Genomic DNA, 25,658 nt, shown 5'->3' with positions numbered 1-25,658 from the left:
AGGCCCTAGAAAGAATGCCTGGAGGTGCTGCAGAGCCAACACAGACACAGGAAGGGCCTTCAAAACTTAAGGGCTGGCATTTTGGGGTGTAGGGAAGAGCAAATCTGACTCTCCCTGGATGTGTTTCTTTTACTTTAACCTTGTATTCTATTGCTTTTGCTACAAGCCTGAGATATACAGGAGAGCCCATTCTTAAGGCCCTGACTTTTGAAGTTATAACACTTTTCCATTCATATGAAGACAAAAGGTTGCAGAAGAGACAGTAACATTTGCCTTGTTGGAGGTTTACAGGAACATCATGACCTGACCTATGTGGACAGCTGCAAGAATAAAGGATTCCTGCACCAAAAAGTTTTCATGAACCACACACACCCCCTCCCCTTTTAGCGTAAAAGAAATCTGAATGCTCTGTCGGGTAACATGGTCCTTTGGGACATGAGTCCACTCTCTTCTGGATCTGCTGGCTTTCTAATAAAGTCACTATTCCTTGTCCCAGTAACTTGTCTCAATTTACTGGCCTGTCTTGAGGCGAGCAATATGAATGTGGAGTTGGTAATGGGGGCAGAAACGGACCTTGCAAAGGCCAGTCTTATACTCTACGTTGTGGTCTGGATATGGATTTTGTTGGATACCTGGTTCACGCTGAAGCAGCTAAAACACTCTTTTTGAAAAGTTTCAACCTTTTCAGAAACAATTCCAATCTGCCCACACCTAAGTGGTCTTGCAGAACTGAGCTGGGAAGGGGAAAAAGATGTTCTCTGCCATGTTCATGGGAACATAATGGAACTATACACACCAGGACCCCAGGCACCAGGCAGACAGGAGCGAACAGGGCAAACTAAGACTCTTTCCCACACACAACAGTCTGCCCCATAAAACCAATTCAGCTCCTTACAAAGGATTCCCACAAGACACACATTTCTTTTGTTGTACTTGGCATAGAAAATCCCAAGAAAAAAACGAGATGGGCACAAAAGACTCCTTCAGGGAGATGAGTGACGATTTGGGAGCCAGGGCACCAAAAACACCCCAAACGGCCCCTCATGGCCACCTCGCTTTAACCTGCAGATCTCAGGGGAAATTCAAAGGGGTTGTCTTTGTGCAGCTCAATAGAGACAGCAGAAAGAGTAAATTCTAAAGCTTAATCATTTCCCCATCCCTAACAGTAAGTTTGAGAAGAAACTCATGGCCAGTGTATACAGGAAGGGCTGAGCAAAACCGTTATCTTGTCCATTTTACTCTATTTGAAACACAGTGGAGTCAGCTGCTCACAGGAATCCTGTGACAGTTTAATTAACAGACACCCAGACGTTTACTACTTTGCAGAAATGTATTTTTTTTTTCTTTCTTCTAATTTTATTTTTTCTTTTTAGGGCCACACCTGTGGCATATGGAAGTTCCCAGGCCAGGGTCGAATCAGAGCTGTAGCTGCCAGCTTTTGCCACAGCCACAGCAACACTGAATCCACTATGCATCTGTGACCTATGCTGCAGCTTGTGGCAATGCCAGATCCTTAACCCACTGAGCAAGGCCAGTCATCCTCACAGAGATTAGGTTGGGTTCTTGTTCTTGACCTGCTGAGCCACAGTGGCAACTTCTCTTCTTATTTTAAAGATTCTCATTTTAAACACAGCATGAGAGGAGTTCCTGCTGTGGTGCAACGGAATCAGTAGCCTCTCTGGAGCCCCAGACCAGCACAGTGGGTTAAGGATCCGGCGTTACATTACTCTGGTACATTTGCTCAATGAATGAATCACTATTGATATATTGTTATTATAATTACTACATAATTTTTTTGCCTTTTCTAGGGCCACACTGGAGGCATATGGAGGTTCCAAGGCTAAGGGTCAAATCTGAGCTGTAGCCGCCAGCCTACGTCACAGACACAGCAACTTGGGACCCGAGCCACATCTGCAACCTTTCCACAGCTTACGGCAAGGCTGGATCCTTAACCCACCGAGAGAGGCCAGGGATCGAACCCACAACCTCATGGTTCCTAGTTGGATTCATTTTCGCAGTGCCTCGATGCGGACTCCTGACCTTGGCAGTTTTGAGAACTGGGCAGGGACTTTGGTACCACAGTTAGGATTTATCTAATGTTTTTCCCTATCAGATGGAGGGTACGGACTTGGAGAGGGAGACCCCAGAAACACTATCCCTATCACACTGAGGGTGCAAACTATCCATGGGATTTACCATCATGGGCAAGTGGTAACTTCCCAGGCATATGGAACTTCTCAGGGGTTTGCCCGGCTTCTCTGCTGGAAGTAGGAACCCCCTCCTCCCACACTCAGTATTTTGCAGATGATTCATCCAAGTGGAGGGGGGGAAAGGCTAGGACTTAAAATTTCTACCATTTTTCAAATTGTTTGGAGATTAAATATTTTTATAATAATTTGCTTTTCAAGTAAAGACTAGTTTGTGGAAGTGAACGTTCATTAATATATTTGCCATGAGCAGTTTTGCAGGTGTAGTGTGTCTACAAGGGTAAGAAGTATATGTCTCTAACACTGTGCTTCTATCAAGTGGAGAGGATTTTCTCTGAAGCAAAGCAATATAGTCATTCACTCTTCTGCCCAGATCATGGTTGGCAAACACCTGGCATCTCCCCACATGCCCCCTGCAGATAATGACCACTGATAATGGCTCAGTACCTAATGACAGATGTTCTGATGGCAGAAGCATGATCACGCAAAGCAAATTCCACAGCAAGAGCAATAGAAGGTTCCGTTTACATGCATTTATTTGCATCGGAAAAAGCCTACCAGGATAAAAAGCAAACTGTTCATGGAGGTTCTCTCTTATGGATCAGGGTGGTTTTGTCTCTTTTTCTTTTGCTTCTCTACCTTTTCTTTTCTTTTTTTTTTTAGGGCCACACCACCCACGGCATATGGAACTTCCCAGGGGTTGAATCAGAGCTGCTGATTCTGCCAGCTTAAGCTATAGCCACTGCAATGAGGGATCCGAGCTACATCTCTGACCTACGCTGGAGCTCACGGCAATGCCAGCTCCTCAACCCACAGAGTTAGGCCAGGGATTGAACCCGCATCCTCATGGATACTAGCTGGGTTCTTAACCTGCTGAGTCATGACGGGGACTCCTCTACCTTTTCTTATTTGCCCGCAATGATCATATTGTATTTACACATCATGTAAAAATTCTAAAAAAAAAAAAAGATAAACAGTGTCAATTTTAGCATTCCCCCCCTCCCCGCCGCCCCTGGCACATCCACAAGAATACACATTCCTGATCCAGCAGAGTGGCTCTGGTCACACAATGTTCCCAGAGGCGCATAAAACAATTCGGCCCCTTTTCACTTCACTCCTGAGTCAGCAAAGAGCACCAGCCTTCTCCCTCTCTGGTTTGACCTCTCTTTACCCCAAAATGACTTACTTCGCCTTCTGGAGCCATTCTTGCCTGTGGGACCTAAGGGACGGCATTGGACAGCTTTAGAACTGTTGGTAAACCTGGTGCACAAGACACACAGGCACCTCAGCATCTCTCTGCTGCCCAGGCAGCTCCAGTTCTGGCCCCACCAAGGACAGCCAGCTGCTGACTAGCAGCACTAACCACTAGGAGGTCTGCAGCAGGCACAGGAAACTAAAGGGAACTCAAGCCAAGTCCACTGCTGGAGTCCTCATTGAAGTGGCGCAGCTCCCAGAGGAGGCAAGCCCAAGTTTCCCTAGAGTTCCACCTGAGAAACAGCAGCATGGTCATCACCCGAGAAAGGAAGGAACATTCTGGAATGTTCACTAAGCTTGTCACCATCCTCACGCTCTTTGAAAAAGCTGGTTCACTGAAGGCTACAGATGGATTTGCCTGGACAAGCATCATTGCTCACTGGGCACCGTAGCCACTCCTCTGCATAAATCCTTTTGCAAAGTTATTAAAAGCCATTCAGTGACTCTGTGTCATAGGAATACACCTCGGCATGGAGAGCACCCACCACATGAGAGCACCTTAACTACCCAATAAAGAGTCAACCACCTCATTAAAGCTGGTTCTTTAAACCTTTCCCAGCGACTGGGAGCCATGTCACTCTTTTGCAAATAAAGTTTCACATGAAACAGCAAAGAATAAGAAAACTAAAAGGCATTCTGGAAAGAATGAAAAGATTCCCTGAAAGCTTGCTTCCAAAGAGAACAACAGAGGAGTTCCCCGGTGGTGCAGTGGGTTAAAGATCTGGTGTTGCCCCTGCAGTGGCCTGGGTCGCTGCTGTGGTGGGGTGGCGTGGTTCAATCCCTAGCCTGAAATTTAGCATGCTGTGGGCGTGACCAAAAAAAAAAATTAAAAAACAAAACAAACAACAACAATAATAAGGAGAAAAACAGAGAGAAGAGAAAAGAGAAAAAAAAGGGAAAGCAAAAAGCTGCCTGCAAAGACACCCTCTCCCTCTGGGTGGGCCAGTCTCCAGGGGCCTCTGTTTTTAAAACGCAATGATGTTCCTGCAACTTGTGAAGTGCTGGCAGATATGAAGTGCAGGGGCTGAAGCTGGCATGGATCTGGGCTGATGCAAAAGGTGGGGGGATCATTAATTTAATAACTGCACTTTATCAGGCCAACAAATGCTTTTAAGCATGAGGTCCATGGGAGAAGGCTGGGATCCACACCCACCCAGAGGAGGCATTGGCTACCCGAGCATGGGGACTTGGGGCTGCTGCCTCTGCCCGTAGTCCTTCCTGTCTCTGCGGAAAGCAGCAGCAGAGCCTACTGGAGCCAACTGCATCTTGAAGTCACAGAGGCCCACAGGGGAAAAGCTAAATATAAGAGAGAGCAAGCAGAGGTCACCACTGTAGGGGGAAGCAGGGAGAGGGGCAGGGCTGGGCTGCGACTTATTCTGTCTCCTCGTGCTCTGTCCTGCCCCCAGGTCCCATTAGCCCCACGCTAGGCACCGTGACCGGCAAAGAACTGCAGAGCACAAGGCAGAGGGCCTTAGAGATGGCTACGCTGAGCCCTCATTTTGCAGGCTTTGCAAAGGAATCCAGAATTCAGCTGTCTGGCTCATTCCCAGAGCAGAGTGAGCCTGGCACGCCGGAACTGTCAAACCACATGTCTACACCCCCATACAACTCGACCACAGGGCGTCTATGCTCGGTTTTCCTTTGGAGCTTATTTATGTTTGATTTCACATTCAAAGTTGGATGATGTCATTCCTAAAGCCCTGGAAAATCCTAAGTAGCAAATCAGAAAAAGTGGAGGAAATAAACCACTCACAGATGATCTAAAGTTATCAGGAAGTGAGAGTGAGAAAAGTTCAAGAGAAAAAAACTACAGAAAGCGGTCAAGAAGACTAACAGAATCTAGCAAACTTAAATCATCTCATGGAACAGACCCTACGTGGGACAGGCTGCAACCTGGGACCTGGGACCCTTGGCTGCAGTGCTTGCACCTGGACAAAGTTCTCCTCGAGCAACAGAAACTATCTGGGACTAAAAATAACTGCATGCATATGCAGTTGGGGCAAATTATGGACAATAAGATGCAAAATGACCAAGAAAAAAACCCCAACTTCCATTTCTGAAGAGCCTGGAGCAAAAGCAGGGTATTGCATATGCCCCCTGCACACAGCACCACCTGGGATGGGGAGTGTAGGGGAGCAGCATTTAAGACACATAAGGACATTAAATGTATCAAATGGTGGCAACCCTTGTAACAGAAAACATCAGTTCTTCATTCCATATATGGTGGGGACACTTAATAGACTAAGATATGCAAAGGAGTACAAATGAGATGCTGGTGCTAAGTATTTGCATAAATATGCATGAATACATATGCACACATCTATCTAGTTTTCACATACTGATTTTTAAAGGGTGAATCTCGAACTGCTTACAAAACTCAGCTAGCCAGAATGACTCAATGCCTAAGGATGTGGGGCACAATAATTCAAGAGATCATTTTATTGCTAGCACTGATAGCCTCGGCTTTTATCAATTAAAAAAAAACTTGATAAAAAATTTTCTCTCCAAAAATAACTAACTTCTACCTCGAGAGCATCTGTGAGTGGGGTTTGTTTTGTTTTTAGGGCCACACCTGCGGCCCATGGAAGTTCCTGGGCCAGGGGTCGAATCAGAGCTGCAGCTGCCGGTCTACACTGCAGGCACAGCAATGCCAGATCTGAACCGCATCTGTGACCAACACTGCAACTTGTGGCAACGCTGGATCCGTAACCCGCTAAGGGAGGCCAGGGATGCAACTCATATCCTCAAGGATACTAGTCGGGTTCTAAACCTGCTGAGCCACAACAGGAACTCTTTTGTGAGCAGAGTTTTACGATGCGCTGCCCCGGTCTGAACAGTCATGAGCTATTTCTGACAGAGGCTAAAAAGAAGGTCCAAGGTTCTGTGAGTTCACTGGCTGGAACGGTGATACTGATGCCCACTGGAAGCCAGGACTGAGCCGTACATGCAGGGGACACATCTGGGGAACCAAGATGTTGACAAAATTACTTTAGTTCCATCACATCATCAGCAGAAGAACTGAAAGTCAGCTAGAACTCTGTGGCCGGTGGCCATGCAGTGCCTGCCTGTTTACCTATGCTGCTTATCAGCATCGTCTTCGTTCCTCTGATTCATATGATTTCACAATATTAGGATGATGGACTACAGGACTACGGAAGACTGGTTCAATCTGGAGTGATGCAAAAGTGGAGGGGAATTATTAACTTGATAACTGCACTGTCTCTGCCTTGTAGTCCATGGGAAAAGGTGCTAAAAAGGCTTCAGGGGAGTTCCCACCACGGCACAACAGGATCAATGTGTCTCTGAAGCAGCAGGGACATGGGTTCGATCCCCAGCCCAGGGCAGTGGGTTAAGGATCCAGGGTTGCTGCAGCTGTGTCATAGGTTGCAGCTGAAGCTCAGAATCGATCCCTGGCCCGTGAAGCCAATAGGCCACAGGGTGGCCAAAAAAGAAAAAGAAAAAAGTCTCCAGGGACTGAAGCAGATGAGGGGACCACCTGTGGTCAGAGTTACACCCCCATCCACCCCAGAAAGGAACAGCTGGAGTCAGAGATTATAGGCAAGCTGAAGACAGAAACCAATATTCAACACATTCGGAGTAGAGTCAGCTTGCAGTTAGTTATCCATGGTGGCGGGAGGACCGGACACGTGGAGGCACACTGAGGCTGGCTGGCCACCTCCACCTCCTTGGTGCCCCAAGAGGTGACACCTGGGAATAGAAGGAGGGGTGGCAGTGGAACTGGAAAGAGAAAAGGAGCCTGGAAGAGTGTGCTGTCCAAGAAGGAAGGGGCAGAGGAAGTCAGTCTTGGCCCCTGAGAAGGCAGGGCAGGGTCCCTGCCGGTTCTATCTGGCGTGTGTGACGCTATGAGCATGGAACATGTTCCTCAAACCTCTCAAACCGGGCGGATTCTCATGTCCCCGGGGACATGTACTGAAAGGCTGAGGGCTCAACTACATGACTTCTGAGAAATGCATCTTTCAAGCCTGAACATATAATTAAAAATAAAACATCACTTGTTTTAAATGTACTTAAAGAATTTCTAAAATAACAATACCAAGCAATTATTTGTACGCAAGAAAACTAGACTCATCTATCAGGCTAATTCACACATTCAGTCTTTTGATGAAGATTTCCTTAACACTTCCAATACATACTGTGAAGACATGAAGCTAAAAAGATGGAGCAAAGGTGTGGGAGAAAAGTACAGAGAAGACTAGAGGGAAAAGGCCCAGAATGATCCACTGTAAAGGATAAGAGGTTATTCAGCAGAATAAACAAGCAATGGAGCTTATCAGAGAAGATAGCTTAAAGGGGGTAAAAGGGGTAAATCTTTTCCTTTTTTCTTTCTTTCTTTTTTTTTTTTTTTTTTTAGGGGTGTACTTGTGGCACATGGAAGTTCCCAGACTAGGGGTAGAATCTCCAGCTGTCGGCCTGTGTCATAGCCACAGCAATGCCAGATCCTTAACCCACTGAGTGAGGGCAGGGATCAAACCTGCATCCTAGTGGAGGGATACTAGTTGTCAGACTCAACTCACTGAGCCACAACTGAAACTTCTCTTTTTCTATTTCTCTTTTTTTTCTTTTTGGCCCTGAGGAAGTTGCCGGGCCAGGGATGGAACTCATGCCACATCAGGGACCCGAGTCACAGCAGTGACAATGCTGTATCTTTAACCTGCTATGCCACAAGGGAACTTACTATAAGGGGTAAATCAAAATGAAATCTGGGAGTTTCCTAGTGGCCCAGCAGGCTAAGGATCTGGCATTGTCATTATTACTGTGGCTCCGGCCGTTGCTGTGGTACAGGTTTGATCCCTGGCCCGGCAAATTCCGTATGCCCAGGGTGCAGCCAAAAACTAAATTATATAAATAGAAATTTTAAATAATAAATAAATAAAGTCTGACATGTATGATGTTCATGACAGGCAGAGAGAGGCATTTCCATGTCAAGGATTAGGAATCCGCGAGGGCAGGGAGCTGGGGATTTCTAAAGAAGCGTTGAGCCTGGCACTGATAGAGGGTCCAGGGGAGGCCCAACCCAGTGGACAACTAAGTACCCATAAGGAGGTGCTGCGCCTCACAGCCCCATATCACAGGGGGCCCCAGGGAAAGGAGCCCGAGCCCCAGGAGGCTCCCCTCACCTTTGCCGTAGAAGAACTTGCGGTAGTAGTAGGCGCCCAGGTCGATGTGCTCGATGATGTAGCGCTTGACCTTCTCCCTGTGGATGGGCTGGTTCTCCCGGGGCACCTCCAGGACAGAGACGCCCGCGTTGGTGCAGTGAGAGCTGAGGGACGACTCGAAGGAGCAGCTCTCCCCGGAGCTGAAAGGCGCCGAGTTAGCCCTGGACAGCGCGATCCGCCTGTCGCTCTCCCCGCCGGTCTCGTTTCGGAAGTAGGGACAACTGAGGACCAGCTCGTTGCTCTTCCCGTCGCCCTCGTCGGCATCCAGGTTCTCTTTGGAGTTGAGGTCCTCCTTGCTCCCCAGCGGGGACTCACAGCCACCCGACTGGCCGGCGGGCACCTGAGCCTGGGAAGCTGCAGAAGCCCCGGTGGTGATGTTCTTCCTCTTGCCCACGTTGGCCCGCGTGGCCATGGCTTCATTGATATTGAACAAAATGCTCTGGACATCGTAATGTGCAAAACACCGCTGGCAGTTCCAAGGGCGGACGCCCCTCTCCAGCCGCCCGTCGTCCAGGTCAGAGCTGAACTTGAAAGTCTCGTGTTCGCTTTTCACGGTCCGCAGCTTCCGGAAGAGGGACGTTTCCACCGACTCCGACTTTAACCTCCGTTTGAAAGGCTTGTCCCTGTCTCTCCCCATGAGGAGAGCGCTGTCCATGTAGTCTAGTCCTGAGAGGCGGACGAACTCACCTCGAGAAATCTGCGCTGCCGCGTGGAGGCTGGGAGAGATGGCGGGGTCGCAGGGGAAAAACTCAGGGACCCCGAAAGGGGCCAGTGCTTTGTGGTCGTAATTTTCCACCCGGTACCCTCGGAGCATCGCAAAAAAGTTCTCCCCTGACAAGCCCTGCCGGTCGATGGAAGAGGTGCTCCCATACTCCCTGTGGAGGGCGGCCCCCGTATTGGGGTTCACCGCGTTCTGGTCTAAGACGTCCTCGGCATCGATGTCGCTGATGGTGACATCGCTGTTGCTTCTCTGCCGGATGGGGTGGAGCCCTCTCTGCGGAGAGTGGACAAAAATGTCTCCGATGGTATACTTGGCCTCCACGAAGTCTAGGTCCAGCTGCTCCTCTTGCTGCCCGTCGCCCTGGTCATTCTGCCCGTTGTGCATAATGGATGCGACACTCTCGTAGCTGGTCTGAGCCCGGCTTTCCCACAGGGCAGCCTTGCAGGTCAGCTCCTTGGAGCAGTCCTTTTTAGGGGGCCACTCAGACACTCTTGCTCTCACACCCATCTTGGGCACGGCCGGGGTACCATTGGCTGGACAACCAGTCTCATTGGAACTGGAGGAATTCAAAGAAGTGGCAGGTCCCATGTTGCCATTGATGGCTTTAAATTTTCGTGCAAAATAGTCATCGGACTGCATGATTCTGGGAGGATCCTTGAACTTGGAAGAGGCTCTGCCAAGCTTGTGCTTCTCTTCTTGTGACTGCCTGGGGTCGCTCATGTCTACCGAGGCAAAAAGTTCCAACTCTCACCAGAAAGATGGATGGAAATCAAATTGCATTGTTATTTACAAAGCCTTCTGTGACAGCTGTATTTTCTTCTTGTTAACCAAAAGCAAACAACATCCTCTGAGTATGGTCTCTCCAAAACCAAACAGTTTCTCAGTTGTTGTAGTAACTTTGAACACGCCTGTCCTTTTCAGAAACATCCCTTAGTACATCTGGCCAAAAGTATCTCCTTCACCTGAATTAAAAAATAAATAAAAAAACAAACCCAGGTCATTAACAATCGTTACAGCTCAAGTCCAATACATTCTTCAGGTGGCTCTTCTCTGTCTTCTCCTACATCTGCCTGTCTCCAACCACCCCCAGATTTTCCTGAAGTTTCATGGTGCCGCACCATTGCTCATCCCGCCCCTTTCTCTCTGGGACACTGGACCTTCCTGCTTTACTTGGCCTAGAATATACATCACACAACCAAGCAGTGCCTCCCACCCTCAGCCCGCATCTGAGCAGAGTGCTTCTCCTATGTTTCCATAGCACCCGCATCCACACCATCACAGCAATTTCCCTTATGTTCTTATTTATCTATTTTTTGCTTTTTTAGGCACATGGACGTTTCCAAGCTAGAGGTCAAATCGGAGCTGTAGCTACCAGCCTGTGCTACAGCCACAGCAACTCAGGATCTGAGCCGCATCTGCCACCTACACCACAGCTCACAGCAATGCCAGATCCTTAACCCACTGAGAGAGGCCAGGGATTGAACCCACATCCTCATGGATACTAGACAGGTTTGTAACCCCCTGAGCCCCAACAGGAACTCCTCCCTTACACTCTTAATGCTGGTTACCAGTCTCCTCCCACTAGTTAACTGCAAGCTCCTCAAAGCCAGGCACGATGCCTTTCATCACGGTATCAACATTATCTATTAATATAGTCAGGCAACACGTCACTTAGTTGTGAGAGTAACACAATGCTCAGATAATTGTTTTGTTTTTCAATTTTCTTTCAAAACAGTTAAACTCGAAATATCCAACAACAAAAAGATGAAAACTAGATATTAACAGTGAATTTTCAGAATGCTCTCCTGCAAGCAAATAGGAGCTGACAGATTCCCTGACAGGAGAAAGGAGTCTTGAAGAATCTGGTATCTGAACAAGTACAACTTTCTAGTCCATTCCACCAGGAGCAAGTTGACAAAGGTGCAAGGGAAAATAAAGGCTTAGAGACTTAAAATACCGCAATTTACCTTTGAGGCTGGAAGAAATTTGACCTAATCGACTCTTCTTTAATTACAAATAATTTTTTTCAGTTGATTCTATCTTTTATTAAACAAAAATATTTTCCAATATTACATATTTCCCTAAGTCATGGCATGGCTGCCTGGGAATCTTACTGTTGGCACAAGAATAAAAGAATGACTCTACTTCTTCTGAAAATAATGATGATAATCAAGGTATAATGTAGCTGATTTCCCACAGCCTTCACCAAAGCATCAAAAATAACTGCAATTCAGTTAGAAATAATGTTAAAATTCCAACCAGCTCAGCAGTGTAAGGGCTGTTTCCAATGGGTTCTTAATGGCTTTGCAATGACCATGGGGTGAGCTCTTGGAATAGAGGCTATTTTCTTATGATGACAGCTTGCTTTCTCCCCCATTGGGGGAAAAAAAAATTGGTCTGGGCAGGACAACATGCTGTCTGTTCCCACGGCAGCTTCATAATTGAGGAAACCATGATATTTCCAGATGTGGCAAACAGAGAGGGGAAGAGTGGTCAGATGCTTCTGTGCACTGAACAGACCAGCATCTCCCAGGGTTCTCAGAGTGAGACCAGAGCTGACTGCATCTTCTCTATGTCACCTAGAATTACTATATTCAAAAGAACCACAGATGATTCTCAAGTATCATTGTTTTCTATATAATTGAGATTATCATCAAATCCTTTCCTGGAAACTGAAAAAAAAAACAAAAAACAAAACTGAGACACGAAAGAAAGCAACTTCTTGCCTGATAGCTCTTGCCTGAAATGGTATTTGACACCCTACTGGGCTTCTACATAATCTCTACATTCTGTTGCTAAGTCTGCTGCCTACACAACACTCAACACAATGTGAAAGGGTAAGAATTACTTTGAATGGTTGGTGCAGAGCCATGTGAATTCTCGAGGTATTAATAGGATGCTCATGTTCATTACTGACTACTCATTTATCAGCATCCTTGTTACAGAAGGAAGAACCATGCCCTCCCCAGCACCTCGTTCCAAACACTGAGCTGTGTTGTGTCTAGACCTTGAATCAGGACCTAAGTGCTCACCACCTTAAGAAATTAGAAAACAAAAGAACAAAATGTACCAAAAGAAACCAGGAAAGAAAGAATGAAGACTAGTGTCCCCACTGCACACAGCAGTCAAGGCAGAAGGTTCCCAAGGTGCTGGTCATCCTTGTCCAACCCCATCGCCAGTAAACCAGCACCTCCCAGTACCAGCAACCCACCTACATACCCCACAGGGAAGCGCTGAGTTCAAGCCACCTGCCAGGAACGAGTACAACACAGAAAGCTGAAAATCAGAATTAGCAAGGACGACACAGACACTGAATGATCTGTTCTGGACAAACTAACCATAAAGTTATCAGAGGTCACGGGGCTGGGACACTTAGCTGAAAGCTGGTCTTCTGAGCTTTCACATCCATTTACAATTCTAAGTTTATCATTGTTTGTAACAGACAGTATTAAAAATACAAAAGCTTTACTCCACAGATCTCTGGCAGAAACTGAAGACACTAAGATACTGTCAAAATGTAAAGATTATTACTTTAAAACTTGAATGCATGAAACAAAAGCAAATAAAAATAGAAGAATCAGTGCTGAATTTTTATTATCAAATTAGGCTTGCCAAAATGCACAAAAACTCCTAGAAGCACACAAACCCCTTTCCCCAAGAAATCTGAGACTATTCCTTCAGTTTGGATTTTTAAATTGTCTAAGTGATAAGAATATTAGCTGTAGTAGACAGCTACTGATTTTTCCCATTTCTTTTGGTAATGGGAACCATACCTCTAAAAACATTTAAGTGATGTGGGGCTAACTCCGCCCCTAACATGTGACCCAGGTTTGACCAATGAAAGGGCTGCATTTTCAGGCCACAGTGGTTGGCCCAGAGATGATCCCAGGAGCCAAGCCAGGACCAAGAAGGCTGTGCTCTGGGGATCAACGCTGGTGCTCTGATTCTTGGCACTGCTCAAGCAGCAGAACAGAAGATGGAGCGGCTGGGGCTCACAGTCCAGAAATGAGTGAGAATGGGAACAGCAGCAGGACATAGCACCAAGTGAGGAAAAGGACACCTAGGGACAGAGCTCTGGAACCAGCTCCACCCATGGAATCTTTCAGCAGCCTGAGCCAACTGATCACCTTTCTTTGCTTATTCAGTTTGACTTAGGTTTCTGCGTATTCCATACCAATTTTAAATGTTCCAAGAGATCATACTTAGATTCAACTACAGACCAAAGTCAGGAAATCTGATGTCCACAACTACTGTATACGACGGTACTGCATAGATTGTCTGGTCCAGGGATAAATGAAAGTCATGGTGCTGGTATTTGCATCCAAATCAAGGTCAGAGCCTTCTGGGCCAGAGCCCTGCTTTAATGCCATCATAACACATCCTTCAACACATTTTATATATGTGCCGCTAACAATTTAAAGCATTCAAAGCCAGAAAAATCCTTGACATAGTAGCTGAACAGTAAACTTCATCTAAAGTTGCTGCGCCTGCAGCATGCAGAAGTTCCCGCACAGGAATTGAACTTGTGCCACAGCAGTGACACTTCCAAGTCCTCTAGTGCTAGGCCACCAGGGAACTCCAAAAACATGTTGATTATAGAAACTCAGACAAAAACACATAGTTGTTAACTCTTGGCAGGACTATCATACCCAAACCCTTACAACATGCTACCTTGAATCTACATTCAACAACTGCTTTACTCTGTAAAGAGCACGTCCCACTCCCATTTCTGTACCCACTGAAGGCAGTGATGACAGGCAGGTCTTCTAAGTGTATAAGAAGAAAGAATGCCACACTCTGTCTTCTAATCATTTCAGCAGCATCTTAGGCTAAAGGCCCATTCCCAAACATGACAAGAATAAGGAGGCCTAAATCGCCAATCCTGCCTTCAGTTCCTGTCCCCTCCTGAGTCATGCAAAACCGCCAGTGGGTCACAGAGCTCCATGTTTCTGTGGATGGCACAGTGCCAGTGTCCTGGGGAGCTGGATGTATGCCCGAGAAGAGTTCCACTTCAAAACAGGACGGCAAGTGGAAACCATACCTTCAGGGCCTGGCCGAAAGGGCACCTGGGCCTCATGTTCATCCCAGCTAGAGATGAAGGTCAATGGACCCAAGAGCCTGGACCTGATATAATGCACATCTGAGGGTCCACTCCTGCCCTCCTCCTGTGATTTCACACCGTTCTCATTCCAACATATTGTGCAGCACTGGTTAGGAGAGTGGCCGACTGGCAGACACAGGGAATGCTCCAACAAAACTGTCATGACCTTTTTCCAAAAAAAGGAAAAGCCCTATTTCATGAAATATTAAGAAAGCATAAAATGAATCAGATCCCTATACGTGCAGGGTATGGGGACCAGCCTTATCCTCTGCTCGCACTTGCCTTAATCCTGCTTAAAGACAACGTCAAAGTATTGTGTTTCTAACCTCATGGTTAAGTGAATTCACAATGCTACCTTGGCGTGGTGCCCAAAAAAGTAAACATCAAAGAAAATGCAGGGAGTTCCCGTCATGGCTCAGCAGAGGTGAATCTGATGAGGAGCCATGAGGTTGCGGGTTCGATCCCTGGCCTCGCTCAGTGGGTTAAGGAGCCGGCGTTGCCGTGAGCTGTGGTGTAGGTCACAGACGTGGCTTGGATCTGGTGTTGCTGTGGCTGTGGTGTGGGCCTGTGGCTACAGCTCCGATTAAACCCCTAGCCTGGGAACCTCCACATGCTGTGGGTGCGGCCCTAAAAAGACTGAAAAAAAAAAAAGAGAGAAGAAAAGTAGAAAAAAATGCAAAGTCATTTAATTCCTTCCTGAGGACTTCATAAAGAGGACCAATAATAATACTAATTAATAACAATAACAATAATCAGCAATGAGGGCTCAGCAGTAGCCTCCTCTCCCAGTAACTCTTGGAACCTGGACACTGACCATTTGCCAGGACAGCAAAGACAGAGCACATCTGAGAATGATCTTCAATTAAAATGGAGTTTGCAGCAGCTCGGGTTGCTGCGGAGGCTTCCATTCCATCCCTGGGCTGACTCAACAGGTTAAAGGATCCAGTGTTGCCAGAACTGTGGCATAGGTCACAGCTTCAGCTCAGATTTGTTCCCTGGCCCAGGAACTTCCATATGCTGTAGGTGCTGCCATTAAAAAAAAAATTAAAAATTTTTTAAAAAATTAAAAGGAGTTCCCTGGTGACACAGCATGTTAAAGATCTGGCATTATCACTGCTATAGCTCAGGTTTGATCCCTGGCCCAGGAACTTCACCCATGCAGTAGATGAGGCCAAAAACAGACAAACAAAAAAACAGAAAAATGGACCTCAAGCCTGTTTCTCCAGATGGTGTTCTTCCTTTCCTTAGGTTCATTTTTTTTTTTTTTGTCTTTTTGCCATTTCTTGGGCCGCTCCCATGGCATATGGAGGTTCCCAGGCTAGGGGTCGAATCGGAGCTGTAGCCACCGGCCTATGCCAGAGCCACAGCAACGCGGGATCCGAGCCGCGTCTGCGACCTACACCACAGCTCACGGCAACGCCGGATCGCCAACCCACTGAGCAAGGGCAGGGACCGAACCCGCAACCTCATGGTTCCTAGTCGGATTCGCTAACCACTGCGCCATGACACGGGAACCCCAGGTTCATTTTTAATGTCAAGGATACCTCCCCCCATACGCACAATAGTTTCCAGTTACTCTTTCATTGCAGCAAATTCTATGGCTCCCACTACCCAGAAAAAAATTAAAAAATTGTCACCAGCACCCTGCAGGCACTTCACAAATCCACATGTTGCCCTGTGTGACCTCATGGGTGGCAGGGCAGCTTGAGCTGGGAAGGGCTAAATGGAGGCAGCAACCAACCACTGAGAGACATCACAGAATCTCAGAGCCGGAAGGAATCATCTGTTCTCATGCTAATGAGCTCAGTAATAACTTTTCAAGGAGAGAACAGAAATGGAGAAAATGTGATATTTCAGCATAATTGTCTTAAATAGAATATTTTCCAAAGTTTTCCATGAGATATCAGTGAGCCTTCAAGACCAATATTATAGCTATAATCGAGCCACTTACCAGGATTGTAGAAAATGGAGTGAAAACCACAGAATGTACAAATTACCAGCTTCATTCAAGGAAAAAAGTGGTTAAAATGATATGACAGATTTATAAGAAAAGTGTAAGTCTGTAAAAACATTTATTTTTCAAACTCATATTCCATCAGCCCCAATAATGACATGCGTAACTGAGCAGCAAATAAAAAGAGGAAGGAAGGGGAGTTGCCATCGTGGATCAGTGGTTAACGAACCCGACTAGCATCCATGAGGACATGGGTTCGAGCCCTGGTCTTGATCAGTGGGTTAAGGATCCAGCGTCGCTGTGAGCTTCAGAGTAGGTCGCAGATGTAACTCTGATTCCGAGCTGCCGTGGCTGCGGTGCAGGCTGGAGACTTCAGCTCCAATTGGACTGCTAGCCTGGGAACCTCCATATGCCACGGGTACGGCCCTAAAGAGACAAAAAAAAGAAAAAAATTAGGAAGGAAGGTTTCCCCCCATTCACCTCTCTGCGGGCCAGAAAGAGCTGAGGTGTGTTCACGTTCAAGGTCCGATCAGTCACCTGAAATGCACTTCTCATAACATCACGAGGTTTGGGTCCACTCAGCCTATTAAATGAAGTTATAACGAAACAGCCATCAAACAGTCCTTTACCTCAAATTCTTATCATAGGAGACCATGCACTTCTGATAAAAGCTAGAACTCAACAATAATGGTCATCAATGGGAACAGACCTTCCATACTGGTCAGACTTCGCTAAGTTTTTGGTAGATCCGGACAGGAAAATTTCTCAGCCATCGACTGTGAACTAAACACTGGGATGGTACCAGTGATAAATATTGTGGGGCATGAGAATAGTTTTTAGAAGAGCAAAATTTGTCTCCTTGAGGTTTTATAACATAGGGGTAACATATGATTTAATAATTCTTTTTTGGGGGGGTGGAATGTTCACCAGAGCATGAGATGATTTTTTGAAGTGCTCCATGTTGCTATGTGGAAGAATTTCTCAAGTGATCCCAGAAAAGTTGATGCCCTGGGTGTAGTGAAGTTTTGACATCAAAGTAAAGCAGAGATGACCCTCACCCCCCCAAATAAAAAGTGTCTGAAGAATTCAGTCTAGGAGTTCCTCTATGGCACAGCAGGTTAAGGATCTGGCATTGTCTCTGCAGCGGCTCGGGTTCAATCCCTGGCCCAGGAACTTCCATGTGCCACAGGCATGGCCAACCAAAAAATGGAAAAAAAGAATTCAGTCTAGGAGTTCTCCTGTGGATTGGCTGGTGAAGGATCCTTAAGGATCCAGCATTGTCACTGCAGCAGCTTAGGTCACTGCTGTGGCACAGGTCACTGCTGTGGCTCATGTTCAGTCCCTGGCCCAGGAGCTTCCACATGCCACTGGCACGGCCAAAAAAAAGGAAAAAAAAAGGAATTCTGTCTACACTGGCACCTGTATGTTATACTAAATTGTTATCCATGGTGAATAAGAGGTCAAATCGAAGATTTGTGTGACCCTCTAAATGAAGTGATTAAGTGGCCGTATGCGCTATCATCATCAGTAGGTCTTAGTTTACTGTATTCTCTGCTGCTCCCCCTCCCCCACTTAGCTAGCACCCACAATTAGCTCACATTCATCCATCTGAACTGAAATGGTTGAAAACCAAACTATCCCAAAGTACTGATTCAACATGTCATGACACATGCATGGAACACATGACTCCTGATCCTCTCCTTTTTGGTTTCCTTGCTGGCTCCTCCTTGGGTCCACTTTAAATGCTGATGCTCCTCGGGACTTACTGCAGGCTTCCTTCTCTCTTGGTTCCGTCTGTTTCCTTGTGCAGTCCCAGCAGTTTCATTTGGATCTCCACGCTGATGAGTCTGAAATCTATCCTCAAGCCCAGGGGTGGCTCCTAGGCAGCACTGTCACAGTTGTGTCCTCCTGCCCACCCCCAGCCCCCTTGAACTGCCCCACTGCAGCGCCCAGGGCTCATCCTGCCTCCCCTCACACAGTCCACGTAACACCCAAGACCTGTCACCTTGACCTCCGAATGTCCTCAAATTCATGCAAACCCTGCTACCTCGACTGCCACCACCAGAGTCAGAACCAGAGCTGCTATCTCACTTTTCCTGGATTACCTTAAAACCCTTCACTATGTCCTCATTTCCCTCAGCCTAGAGCCTGACAGCTTTCCCTGGTGTAGGTCCCTCAGGGTTGGGTCGATGAGGGGCTGCCTAGTCCCTGGTCCTGCTGCAGGAACCCCGCCTCACGCCCGCGAGTGCTGCCCTTTGCTCAAGCATTTCTGCACAGGCTGCTCCCCTGCCCACATTATTTCCAAGACCACTCCATGCCCCTCACCTTGCAAACAGGTGTTATCAGTCAGACCTCAGCTCACAGACCTACTGGTGGTCATAAATTATCTTAATGCTGGCTCCCCTAGCATCCTGCCCCTTTTTCTCACCATGCATTATAGCAGACTGTTTTATACCACACTATTTTACATGTGCTCACCTCCTCTAGACACTCTGGGTTCTGGGCAGGCAGTGGCATGGCTGTGCATGTCACACTCAGCAAGCATCCATATTCTCCCGCAGGCTAGCTAAGCCTACAGCAGTTTCTCACCCTCTCTGAGCTTCAGCTTCCTATCTGTAAAAGGGGGATAATCCTGTCTATTTCAAAGGACTATTCTAAAGCATCTCCTGCTGTAGAACACAGGGAACTATATCTAATCATTTGTGATGGAACCTGATGGAGGATAATGTGAGAAAAACGAATGTATATATATGCATAACTGGGTCACTTTGCTGTATAGCAGAAATTGATAGGACATTGTAAATTAACTATAATAAAATAATTTTAAGTAAAAAATCAAATAAAGATTCAACGAGATGCAGATGCAAAGTGCCATGCTTCCTATATCCAAAGTTTGAAAAGTATTATCTGGGAAAATTGATTTATATACGAATGAATATTTACGGATAAACTGACCTCAAATTGAGCAACTTAAATAAGCACAACACATAACTTTCCCCGGGAGCACAGTCATGTTTACAAAACATGACGTGGTAACTGCGGGTAGATTTACAGATGAACAGCAACACAAAGCAGTGACAGTCTTGCCACAGCTAACCTGATTCTCCAAGAGGCAAACAGAAGCTTTCAGAAGGTGCAGGAAAGGCCCAGACCACCTCCATGCAAGCGCTACCCTCTTCCCAACGACCGCTTCTGTTTAAAATTATTTTCGGGACTGCCCTGTATTAGAATGAGATTATTCTGAGAGTTTGAACTTTTGTTGTGTTGGTAAAAAAAAAAAAAAAAAAAAAAAAGGAACCCATTCCTGAGACGAAGCTCCTTTCAGCCATCCCTCTGTCCATGTCTGTGGATATCAAAAGTACCATAAACAAAGAGCCAGTTTGTGAAATGGAATATGTGGATCATGGAATTTTTCCAAGGAGAGAGAAGAACAGCTGTGGGTATTGACTGTTTCCCATTAAATCCTTCAGATATGGAGAAGATAAAAAGAGATGGCCCTGCCCCTCCTTCCCTCAGGAGGTCTATTAGTTATGGCATGTTTTTCAGCCATGTGGCCCCCGAATTACAGATGACACGGTAGGAAGTCAGCCGTTTCAATTAAAAATTTAAGCTGAGGCATTTGTGACTTAGGAAAACACAGCAAATGAAAGAAAGAATTTCTATTTGGTGCCAATCGATTTTGACAGTATCTCTGTTGTTTTCATATAAAAGTCATAAAAATAATTTATTCTATTCTTTTTTTTCCCATTTTTTAAAGTTTTATTGAAGCATCATTGATTCACAAGGTTGCGATCATTTCTGCTGTGCCACAAAGTGGACCCCCGTTACATGTGTACACGCAGCCATTCTTTTCCAGATTCTTTTCCCATGTAGATTATCATAGAATCTGTTCTATTCTTTAAGTGAAGGTTTAGTGATACTGGGTGACCAAGAAGAGTACCTGAGCATTTTATAATAAAAACCTGGTGGCTGGAGCCTTAAAATCAGTACTCCTAGGTATCTTTCCTGTTGTTTATCTCAAAGAGGAGCAATTTTCTCACTTATAGTATTTTCCAGTGAACCCACCCTGAAAACTCTTGCAGAGCGGAGGATCTTTCTCACCTTGCTCAAGAAAACTAAAATCAATCAATACCATTGAAAACTCAACTAAATGGACAAAGCAGCTACCTTCAATGCGTTCTTTGTTAAAAACCCAAGAAGTAGACCAGAAAGCCGCCCAATCTAAAGATGCTTCCTTTCAACTGACCATAAAGGGCATGGAAAGAAAGCCCCGCCAACTTTGATAAATAGGCCGGTAATTGAGATTTTTTTTTAAAAAAGAGGCACTGTGGCAGCAAATACACAACAAACTCCATTCACTGATCACACGCTCGATCTCAAAGCATCTTCTCATTGTTCTCGTGTTTATTCGAATTATAGGATACTGAGTGTTGCTGAACAGCTTTATGAAGTTGATTATGTGATACAGAAACCTTTTTGTTCCACCAGTAAATAAGTGTATTCAGCTCTACGAGGCCCTGTGCCGGGTGCTGGGGGGCCTGGGGCCGCATCAAAGATGAATGGCAATGACAAGAAGATTCCAAGCTGGGTAGGATATGCTCATGCATAACAAGCAACAGGAGAAATGAAGCTCACACTTGTGACTTGTTATAAATGTTATCCATGTGCATGTGCACACGTGTGCCCTCTCCAGGCTGGTGAGGGTCTGGGAATGGACACCCCCGTGTGCGCTACACACAGTGCCTCTGTCTGAACTGAACACTAAGTATAAAAACCACTATTGATTACAGATGCACTTTAATTAATTTCGGCTGATCATACTTAATAAAGTTCCTAACACCGAAGACCTTTACCTGAAGAAAAAAAGTAAAAGGATGACTACCTAATAAGATATATAATAGTTTTATTTTTGTTTTGTTACCTTTTTTGGCCATCCCTGCAGCATATGGAAGCCCCCAGGCCGGGATCGAACCCAAACCAGAGCTGCAACCTTTACCACAGCTACAGCAATGCGGGATCCTTAACGCACTGCACCTGGCTGGGGATCAGACTGGTGCCTCCACAGAGACAAGGTGGATCATTAACCCACTGTGCCACAGGGGGAACTTCTGTAATAGTTTATTCAAAGAACACAAAGAACAGTAAGAACTCTATTTCCTTATAAAAATGATGGTCACACGGAGTTCCCATTGTGGCTCAGTGGAAACGAATCTGATTAGCATCCATGAGGACCTGGATTCGATTTCTGGCCTCCGTCAGTGGGTTAGGATCCAGTGTTGCCGTGAGCTATTGTGTAGGTCGCAGATGCAGCTTGGATCCTGTGCTGCTGTGGCTCTGGTGTAGGCCATCGGCTACAACTCCAATTCAACCCCTAGCCCAGGAACCTCTCCATGTGCCGCAGGTGCAGCCCTAAAAAGCTTTAAAAAAAAAAAAAACAAAAAAACCCTGTAATTATGGGAAATCACTATTTTCTTTGACTTTCTGGGTTAATAAGGAAGAGAGAGATGCAGATGCCATGGTTGTCATGACCACCTGTCTGGGGAAGTAAGCAGAGTGCCAACCAAGGACAACTGATGTCATGGCAGCAAGTATGGAAACTATATCACCACAGGCTCCCTAAAAATCATGGGTAAGACCCTGAGAGCGTAAGTGACCAATCAGTGTCTTTTATGATAAAATGTTAACATCAGTGCAGTACACTTATTTAGAGATTTCACAATTCCAAAACTCTTTTCTGTTCATCTGAATCTAGGAAGACCTCAAGAGAGAAGAGAGAAGAGACTACTCTCCCATTTAATGGAAAAGGAAAGTCAGTAATTTGCTACAATCAAATGACCATCCATCAAGAGGATCAGAACTGGAAACCAAGTGGCTTCATACTTTCCAACATTGCTGGTAGCTTCTCAGCATTACATATGGCCTTTAAAACTGAGGAATAAGAGTTCCCATTGTGGCTCAGAGGTAGTGAAACCGACTAGTACCCATGAAGATGTGGGTTCGTTTCCTGGCTCCGCTCAGTGGGTTAAGGATCTGGCGTTGCTCTGAGCCATGGATGTCGGTTGCAGATGCAGCTCAGTTCCTGTGTTGCTGTGACTGCAGTGTAGGCCGGCAGCTACAGCTCTGATTCAGCCCCTAGCCGGGGAATTTCCATATGGCCTGGGTGTGGCCCTAAAGAACCGAAATAAATCAATCAATAAAGCTGAGGAATAAAAAGAAAACAAAATTACTGACTTTGTCCAAGAGAAGCCAAATTCACTGCATTCATCTCCAGGGCTCTGAGGCCTCAGGAAAGGAATGGTGTGCGTGGGGGTTGGGGGGATAGAGGTGAGCACTCAGATCAGGGTCGGGGGAGGGGCTGCAGGGAGGATGCTCCAAGGCCTGACCTGCTCTGCCCTGCCGGAGGGGCCATCCTGAGGGTAAGTAGGGTTGCTGTCCTCTAGCCCACCTCTCCTTCCAGTCTGTCTCCGAGGCTCTTCCCTCACATGGCAGGCGGACCCCCCTGCTTTGACCGTCTTAGAACCTTGGGACCAGACTGTGGGTAACCCTGAACATGGGCCTGGCGGAAGGCGGCTGCTCCTCCAGCCCAGTGTTTCCAGGGAGACCGGTGCCTAGGCCCAACTCATAAGCAAGTGGTCCCAGCTGGCTCCCACTCATTACCCAAATATCCCAAGGGAAACTCAAGTGTTTGTCTGGCATCCACAGGGCCACTATTAATAACAACGTCAAAACCTCCACCACACAAGTAACAGCAGCATTTTTACTGATTCTCTTTATTTTGCCTCAAAGAATCCTCCTTCCTTCCTTTACACCAAAGACCACCCTCTGGCGTTTCAGTATTCATCACTGCTCAGACTCACAATCATAACATCAGATCTTAAGGGAGAGGAAAAATACACTCTGACACCCTCAATTTATAAACCCAGAAGTTAGCTGATCTGCCTCAGGTCAGACCACTTAGGAGCAAAATGGATTTCCCATGGGATCCCCAAAACACTCACTGTTATTCACTGTTCTTTTTCCCTTTCTATTTGAATATGATATTGTCGGAAGTGATCCATTTGGGTTCACGTATCTCGCTCTGGCTGAGAAGATCTGCAGAACCACACCCCCACCGACTCCTCCCCTCCCACCTCTGTGCTTTTGCTTATTTAATCTGCCTTGCTTGGAACGGCTTTCTTCTTCCATCAGAAGTGAAAACAGGAGTTCCCGACGTGGCGCAGTGGTTAACGAATCTGACTTGGAACCATGAGGTTGCGGGTTCGATCTCTGCCCTTGCTCAGTGGGTTAACGATCCGGTGTGGCCGTGAGCTGTGGTGAAGGTTGCAGACGTGACTCGGATCCTGAGTTGCTCTGGCTCTGGCTCTGGCTGGCAGCTACAGCTCAGATTCGACCCCTAGCCTGGGAACCTCCATATGCCTTGGGAGCGGCCCAAGAAATGGCAAAAAGACCAAAAAAAGAAAAGAAAAAAAAGAAGTGAAAACATCCAGTGCATTCAGATCTATAACCTATGACTCTGCCTGGCCAAATCATTCTTGTTTACCCTCAAACTTTACTTTGAAAAGACTCTCTGTTTCTTTATTATATCCTAGTCTACATTTTTCGTCCATGTAGCAGACACTTACCTACCTACCAAGTGCCAAGTGAGGCACAGAAGTTTGGGTGACACAGCTCCTGGCTCAGATGGGACCAATGAAAGCTTCCAGGTAAAGCACCTGGATGAATGCAGCGTGGCCAGAAGACTGTCCCCTTGAGGATTTCCTGCTTCTGCTCCTGGTTCATATGAGCTAGAGTCATGTTCAGAGCTGGGCACCTTCCCTTCTTTATTGCTAAGATGAAAAACCCACCCATCTATAAAAGTGGAGGGGGCAGCAGATGTGACTATAGGATGGTGAATGAGACACCACAGTTGCTTCTCTCTTGGCTCTTTACATGGAGTAAAGAGTTGCAAATTTTACCTTTTTTCTCGTGAGAAAAAAATAAAATGTGTTGCCAACTCTGGCCAACAGAAGGCAAGAGTAAGTGCTAGGAGGTCTGTTTCACATCTTGAGGGCGGCCCTGCCTCTTGCAGGGAAGGGTGTCCTGAGTGCATTTCACCACCAGGCTGGGTGATAGGAGATGAGCTGGTTCCCAGGCTTCAGGAATGATAGTCACTGTGATTAAAGTGGAATTCCTCCGACCCTTTGTCACTGAAGGTGAAGCAACCTGTTTTTCCTGCACTCTGCCTGCTTAACCAGAACTCTTGTCACGTATTACAATTTATTCTACTTGCATTTACGGTTTCCTTTGTATTTTAGCCACAGATGTTTTATTGAAGCCCAAGTCCCTTCGTAAGGATGCAGTTTAGCTAGAAAGTTTTCTTAAAACTTCAGAGCCACTTTCTAAGCAAAAAGATAAATATTCCACATCAGGGGTAGTTTTGACCAGTAGGTACCAATTTCAAAATTACTATTTATACCTGGATCCTGTAGTCCTGAGATTCTGGTCCCAAGAGGTGAGTTCTGGAATCTGTAGCTTTAAAAGGTGAACTCGGGAATTCCCATTGTGGCTCCAATGGAAACAAATCTGACTAGTATCTAGGAGGATGCAGGTTCGATCCCGGGCCTCACTCAGGGGGTTAAGGATCCATCGTCCCTGTGAGCTGTGGAGTAGGTTGCAGACGTGGCTCAGATCTGGTGTTGCTGTGGCTGTGGCCAGCGGCTACAGCTCTGATTCAACCCCTAGCCTCAGAACCTCCATATACCACGGGTGTGGCCCTAAAAAGCCAAAAAAAAAAAAAAGTGATTCTCAGACACAACTGGGATCAGAAATTAGAGGTTTAAACACAATTTGAAAAGCTGGAAAGTAAAGTTAAATTCATGACTCTCCAATCTTCCTATTTTTCTCTTTCTCAACTACTAAAATCTCTTACTCAGAATGAACAACTGAATGCCTGGCAATTTATTTACTCATAACATTTTTTTAAAGTTAGCTTTAAGGAAAATAAATGAAATCTGAAATTGAGAAAACTCTGGAAACCACTTACATGAGTCCATAGCACTGGAAGTTTCTACCAGGCAACTGCAATCCAGGCTTGCTCTGCTGACAGGATATACTTGGGCTCGGGGGTGGGGGTAGGGGAGTGGATGAATTAGGAGTTCGGAGTTTGGATTTAACATATACACACTACTGTGTATAAAGTAGGTAAACAACAAGTATTTGTATATTATTATTGTTTATTCCCTACTGTATAGCACTGGGAACTATA

General features: G+C 46.1%; 1 protein-coding gene across 3 annotated transcripts in view; it reads right to left on the bottom strand.

Moving 5' to 3' along the window:
• Nucleotides 1–25,658, bottom strand: part of SIPA1L2 (signal induced proliferation associated 1 like 2) — a 232,180-nt gene that overhangs the window by 104,850 nt on the left and 101,672 nt on the right. For all 3 annotated transcript variants that reach the window (XM_047760317.1, XM_047760319.1, XM_047760320.1), the window contains exon 3: nt 8,600–10,321. In XM_047760317.1, coding sequence (XP_047616273.1) covers nt 8,600–10,079 — 1,480 coding nt within the window. In that variant the 5' untranslated portion in view covers nt 10,080–10,321. The remainder of the gene's footprint in view (nt 1–8,599; nt 10,322–25,658) is intronic.

Source organism: Phacochoerus africanus, chromosome 15, assembly GCF_016906955.1.
Source record: "Phacochoerus africanus isolate WHEZ1 chromosome 15, ROS_Pafr_v1, whole genome shotgun sequence".
In the NCBI taxonomy this organism is placed as follows: domain Eukaryota; kingdom Metazoa; phylum Chordata; class Mammalia; order Artiodactyla; family Suidae; genus Phacochoerus; species Phacochoerus africanus.
The sequence above is the reverse complement of the archived record's forward strand: the minus strand, read 5'-3'. Positions and strand labels throughout refer to the sequence as shown.